Source organism: Onychomys torridus, chromosome 7 (assembly GCF_903995425.1).
Source record: "Onychomys torridus chromosome 7, mOncTor1.1, whole genome shotgun sequence".
Lineage (NCBI taxonomy): Eukaryota > Metazoa > Chordata > Mammalia > Rodentia > Cricetidae > Onychomys > Onychomys torridus.
In genome coordinates this window covers 47,361,705-47,368,452 of record NC_050449.1, presented here as the reverse complement: position 1 = coordinate 47,368,452, position 6,748 = coordinate 47,361,705, and the positions used below count along the sequence as shown (strand labels likewise).

At 44.3% G+C, this 6,748-nt stretch overlaps 1 protein-coding gene across 1 annotated transcript; it reads right to left on the bottom strand.

Moving 5' to 3' along the window:
- Positions 1-1,802: 1,802 nt before the first annotated feature.
- On the bottom strand, positions 1,803-6,285 carry Sln (sarcolipin). The gene is made up of 2 exons (XM_036193972.1): positions 6,070-6,285; positions 1,803-2,256 (listed from the first exon to the last, which is right to left on the bottom strand). Exon 2 carries the CDS (start codon positions 2,179-2,181, stop codon positions 2,086-2,088), a length of 96 nt encoding a protein of 31 aa, XP_036049865.1. The 5' UTR covers positions 2,182-2,256; positions 6,070-6,285; the 3' UTR covers positions 1,803-2,085.
- Between the last annotated feature and the right edge of the window lie 463 nt (positions 6,286-6,748).

Below are 6,748 nucleotides of genomic sequence, written 5' to 3'. Positions count from 1 at the left end.
AGCATGCCACCGACTTACCAAGTGGTCCCTGTTGGGAGTGTGGCACCAGGACCTGGCTTCAGGGAACGATATGGGGTCCAGTGGGTATGTGTGTCACTCCTTGTACCCATTCCTCCCCATCCCACCACACACAAACCTTCTCAAATCAATCTGTCCTAAAAAGTGTTCTTACGTAAAGGACACTCTGCTAACTACCTACAGAGTGCCCTCTAGATCTCGGAGAATGTGTGCCACATGCTAAATCATTAGAGACACACATTCACGTGTGTGATCTAGTTCCAAAATTAGAGCCAGGACACCAAGGACCATGTTTTGCTGGGAATCTCTCCAAGCGTATTAGTTCTTAATGCCTTTATGCATTAGAACCATCTGGAATCCATCTTTCAAGAAGCAACTCCCACATGCCAGTCTGAGCCACAGTGGGTGGCTTTCAGTTCTCAGCTCTGGATCCTCTGAGGCCTTCTGAATGATGCTGTCTGTGCTTTTGTTCAGGTTGTGTTTGTTGTTTTAACTCAGGTGCTCAAGCTCCACCACTAAGATTTCTATTTACTTGGCCTAGAAAGGATGCCTCAGCAATAACTTGAAAGACCTTCCCCACTTTATTGATTTTCTTTGAATGCAGACAGGGGTGCTGTGGTAGGGAGTCTTGCCGTGATAAATCCACAAGGAGCGCCATCCTGGAGGGCACTACGAAACGGGAGGTTTAATATCTCCCTCGCCTGTGGTTCCAACAAAACTTGTACAAATAGCAGATGTGGTCCATCCATTTAGAATGGGATATACTAGCAACGCACTGCGTTTGCCTAGTGAACACATATGCAAATGTGTATTTTCCATTTCCCCTTCCTGAAATTGTCCTTGTGTCCAGCTCTGTTAGCATAAGGACAAGAACCAAATTAGAACATGCTACCATAGGGACATGCTGTAGCTCCCCTCAGGGCTTAACTACTCTAAATATATACTTGCAGACAGACATAGCAATGTGAGTAGAGCCTATGTAGATATGTGTGCACGTTCACATGCTTGCATGTGTTTTGTATGTTTGTGTGCATGTTTGGGGGTGCACTTATATATGCAGGTGTGCATGTGAAAGTTAAAGAACAACCCTCAGGTGTTATACCTCAGGTGCCCCTCATCTTTTATGAGAGGGTCGCTCCTGGCATGGAACTTTGTCAAGGAGGCTAGTCTGGCATGCCAAAAAGTCTCCAGGACCTGCCTCTGCCTCCTATCTCACCATCACTGGAATTACAAGCTCACACCACTACCCTGGGTTTTCACCTGGCTTTTAAGGATCTAAAGCTCAGGCCCTTGAACTTACAAATTTTACCGACCGAATCCCCTCCTGAGCCCATTTCTTGTGAGAGCTACGGGAAAAGCAGGAGACTTGAGAGGAATCCTGTGCTTTTTGTGGGCATGCTGGGCTCTGACCCAAGACTCTAGCAGGCTGGAGCTATTCTCCTCTGGCCATAGGCTTAGTGGAGGAAAGCTTGGAGAGGCAATGGAATCATTTGAAATGGGACACTCTGGCTTGTCTCGCTTTCAGATCCTAGGCAGCTGGAGCATCTTGGCTAATCTCAAATGCTAGAAATAATGTGCTATTTGTCACTTCAGTCCCAGCCAAGGGTCACACAGAAGCTAAAATAAATTCTAAACACTGTTTTCATGAGTAGCTTAATTTTATTCACATGGGAACTCAAGGGACTGGCAGAGACTTCCTCGTACATTTCTTCTGAAGGGCTGAGTTAGTTCGGTGGCACACAGCATGGGTGGGGGGATATGTGTTGACACAGACCAGGACCTTGTTGTTACTCCGCACCATCAGGAATCCAGTTTAATTTTAACCTGGTGGCCTGGATAGTGCATTTGCTAGGGAACAAGCCTAAGGCTCACTGGCTGACAAGCTTTTGGCAGCCCACAAGAACGGCATCTTTGGAAAACACACGTTGGACCTAGTGCTGCTGTGTGTCAGGCATTGTGAGTGTGGGTCAGAGATGCTGGAGGTGCCAAGAATAGCATCCCATAATAATAAGAGCAGCAGAAGCTCAGGGCACACAGCAGTCACTCCCAGGAGGGCAGCATGGCCCCTCAGTATTGGTAGGACCTCACGAGAAGCCACATAAGGAGAACAGTGATCAGGACAACCGTGAAGTTGAGAAACAGCTCCTGGGTAGACCGCTCCATCTTCTGAGTTGCTGGGTAAGAACTCCTGGCGGACTTCTGAGAGCACACCAAGGACCTCCGGCTTGTCCTCGCTTCCTAACAAAGTAAGAGAGACAACATGGGAGATAGGTGAATATTCCTGGAAGATATCCAGCCTTCCTTCAGAGGAAAATGAAGTGTTGTAGAAGAAAAGAGTGTTTGTGCTGACTTGCCTAACCCTTCCCCCCAGACTTATACATAGAAATCCTAGTCCCCAATACCTAAGAATGTGACTGTGTTTGGAGATAGGGTCTTCCAAGAGGTAATTAAGCTAATATGAGATCACTGTCACAGGCAGCTTCAGCATCAGCTTGATATGAATCTAGAGTCATCTGAGAAGGACCTCAAATGAATAATTCCTCCCACATGAGGAGGCCCGCAGCTGTCTATCACTCTGGTTCTGGTAAAATCTGATACCTCTGGCCTCCTTGGGCACCTACACTTATGTACACATACCCCCATACAAACTTCACTTTGTGCCTCAGAGTCCCTGCCCTGAGTTCCTGCCATGGTTTTCCTCCAGGATGGACTATATCTGTAATCTAAAAATAAATCCTTCCACCTGAAGTTGCTTTTGGCCAGGGTTTTACCACAGAAAGAGAAACAAACCAGAGTGGTTGCTCTAGTGAGCCCTAATTCAATATGACTGGGGTCCTAGCAAGAGGAGGTCAAGACATAAACATTATAGAGGAAAGACAGTGCAGAAACATAGAAATGTTGGCCATCCTCAGTCCACGGAGAAATGCCTTAGAGGAACCAGCCTCGCTGATACCCTGGGCTCCAACATCTGACCTCAGATTTCACTTAAAGTTAAGCTGCCTCTCCTCTCTGAGGCTCCAGCCTGGCAGTGTACCTTGAAGATTTTGCCAACATTAGCAATGATATGAGCCAATTTCTCAAACATACACACACACACACACACACACACAGAGAGAGAGAGAGAGAGAGAGACAGAGAGAGACAGAGACAGACACAGAGACAGACACAGAGACAGGGAGAGACAGAGACAGAAAGAGACACAGAGACAGGGAAAGACAGAGACACACAGAGAGAGAAACAGAGAGAAAGAGAGAGAGAGTTAGCTGTGTTTCTCTGAAGAGCACGGATGAACACAGACAGCCTAGTTTCCCTTTCTGCTGACATCCCAAGGCCAATAAATTTAACCTGTATTAATTGCATTGTTTTGGGTAAGAAATAAAATATTACATTTTTCTCTCTTTATCTTATGCATGTCTGTATACACATGTCACATTTGCTATTTGGAATGTCTACAATCAGGAATACCAAAACAGAAAAAAAAATTATAGTTTAGTTGAATATTGCCCTTCCTTTGGATCACATTTAGCAGTAGGATAACAGCATCCTTCGGATTTAAAGCTGCCCTAGGTCTTCATCCAACCCTGGTGAAAGGATAAAGTAGCCCCAACAGCTGCCTGGCTTTGGACAAGCCCACACTGGCACAAAGCCTTCAGGGGTCAACCAGAAGTCCCTCACACATCAGGTACTCAGTCCAAAGAACAAGTGCTAACCTCATGAGCATTTCTGTTTCAACAAGGGCTTGTGCCAGTTATTTTTAGTCAAGCTCAGGATGTGCCTAGATTATAAACATTTCAAACAGCAGAGATGGTATCTTCAACATGCATACAGATTGCACATGTAGGAAAATATACTCCAAGAATGTAGGCGACACTGTCAATCAGATTACTAATTTTGATGAAGTAGTGAAATTGACGCTTGGTTTATATGATCAAAACAAAAGTTAAAACTTCTGTATTTTAGATAATTTAAGTAGATGCTATTATTGTAGAAAAAAATTCTATCATGGAAGGAGAAAGTTTAGATGGAAAGGGCACTGGTTTACAAAAGATCAAAGCTTTGTAGCAACCTTTCAGCCTGACTAAATTAACTATAACTTGTTTTCGTTGTAGTATCAATGTACCAAATTATGAATTGCATAGATACTAGCAGATATAGTTGCATAGATAATCAGCTTTTATTACATAATTGTTAGTACAATGTATAGGTTCATACTATATTATGCCAATGAATGGATTATAGGATCTCATTTTAAAATACAGCCAATAATGACTGATTTATATTTCATTTCCTTTTAATTCTTAATTTTCATTACATTTATTTATGTCTGTATTTGGGGCAGGTACACATGTGTGTCACACTACACATGCAGAGGTCAGAGAACTCTTTCCACCTGGGGAACCTTGGGGGTTGAACTAAAGTTATCGACCTCAGCAGCAGCAAGTGCTTTTATCTGCAGGGCCATCTTGCCAGCCCCTCCTCTTTTCATTTTATCCCTCAGTGGTAGAGCGCTTGCCTAGCAAGCTCAAGGCCCTGGGTTTGATCCTCAGCTCAAAAAAAAAAAAAAAATGATGTAAATTGTCAACTGCCAGTGAAAATCTTTACGAACAGTTTCCTGGAGTAGAGAAGAAGGAGGAGGAGGAGGAGGAGAAGGAGGAGGAGGAGAAGGAGAAGGAGAAGGAGAAGGAGAAAGAGAAGAAGGAGAAGAAGGAGAAGGAGAAGAAGAAGGAGGAGAAGGAGAAGGAGGAGAAGGAGGAGAAGAAGAAGAAGAAGAAGAAGAAGAAGAAGAAGAAGAAGAAGAAGAAGAAGAAGAAGAAGAAGAAGAAGAAGGAGAAGAAGGAGAAGAAGGAGAAGAAGGAGAAGAAGGAGAAGAAGAAGAAGAAGGAGAAGAAGAAGAAGAAGAAGAAGAAGGAGAAGAAGAAGAAGAAGGAGAAGAAGGAGAAGAAGGAAATGAGTGGACAACAGAGGAGAACAGAATGTTCACGAGTGTTCAGAGGAGCCCAGGAGAGGGGAGCATGTTAGAAGTGCTTACAGTACAGGAACCTGGAACATGGCCCCACAGGACCACAAACTGGAAAGAACTGGTCACCAATCATAGAATGGATGTGGTGTTCACATACATTTGAGTGTTGTGGAGTAAAGAGAGTACATGACATACTGTCGCTACGCAGCACAAGACAGCTGGATCTCACAACATAACTGTGGGATAAAAGGGGGATTTGCAAGAGCAGCAGAGAATGTGATTCCATTTACATAAAGTCCAGGGTGGAGAGCTTAACTGTGTTGCTTAGGAACACAGACATGGGTGATAAAACTTCAAAACAAAGGCCGCACTTGGGGCCAGAGGCGGAAGGCAGATGACAGGAATGGACTTCTGCGGCACTGCCAATGATCTGTTTCTCGGCAAACGATCGTTGTATTCATGTTTCTTATCATTCATTTCTTTAGCTTCTCACATCTTTCGTACGCTCCCATGTTTTCTCTGAATGGACAGGCTGAGCACACACTCTCCTTCCTTAGGCTTTGCTACTTCCTGTACTTGGATGGTAACCTTAAATATTGGTTGTTTTGTGTGTTTTCAAACGAATCAAACAGCAATCCAGTGACCTCCCAATGCGTGCGATTCTATCAAGGTGCTAACAACTGAAGGCTGGGTCCTACTTTGACACACACCCACGAGCAAAGTGAGGCGGACATTCACTCGTCCCTGTTCTGTTCCTCTCCCACGAGCCCACACAGAGCTGTGACTTCCTTTTCTGCCTTCTCTACTAGCCAAAATGCTTGTCCCATGCATGAACCAAAACCTTACAAACCAGGAGAAAATGATACAAGAAGTTTGACATTGGTTTTCTTTTGTGATGTGGGAAAAAATATAAAACTAGAAAAAGAAAATCACATCAGAGGAAAACAGGAATAGATATTCACTTTACAGCTGTATTAGCATTACCTGTTCCACTGAGAAATGCAAGCATTTAGTTAACCTTTTTACTTGAAAATTACATACACACAGAGACAGAGACAGAGAGGCTGCTGAGTACAAAATCCTGTTGTTACCTGAAGAGGGACAAGGACACACCCAAGCTGCTGTAGACTTCTCCTCGCTCTCTCCAACGCCAGCTGTCTCCCGTCTGAGCTCCTGGACTCTGGGCAGGGCCTAAAGTAGTCTGAGGGAGGTGGCAGTCACTGTGATGTCACTGGTCAAACATCTAAAGAGACAAGCTCTGGAGTTTCCAGCCTATTGGTGTTCTGGAGGACATGGAAATATGGTAACTAAGGCTTTGCTCCTCTGGCTGCCAAATTGAATTAACAATGCAGGTTTATGAAAATGATGGTTCCCAGCTGACTTTTGGTGCGATGATGTGGGATTTAACCCCATCTTTCAGCACCTTATAAATGTCTCTACTACCTCTGGAGAAATACAAGAGCAATAGAGCAAGTTTAACAAATTGCTGCGCATCCTGACTTCACTACTCAATACATGAAACTGTGAAAATGTGATTTCATTTCATCACCCATATCTTTAGCTGTCTGAAGCATGAAGAGTTCTCTGCCTTGTACCCACACTCCCCACACCACACTGCAGAATACTATAAATTCTCCTTCAAAACTGACTTTTGTTTTAGCAGTGCAAGTTAGCTCCCACCCCCACCCATCACCTGTTACTCATAACTTTCCAGCGAAGATACGCACAGCGAGTTTGCACGTCCAACTGGTTTCTCCCTAAACAGCCGTG

Bases quoted from the DNA above. Each gene is read 5' to 3' on its own strand.
- Sln (XM_036193972.1), bottom strand. From the start codon at position 2,181: ATGGAGCGGTCTACCCAGGAGCTGTTTCTCAACTTCACGGTTGTCCTG.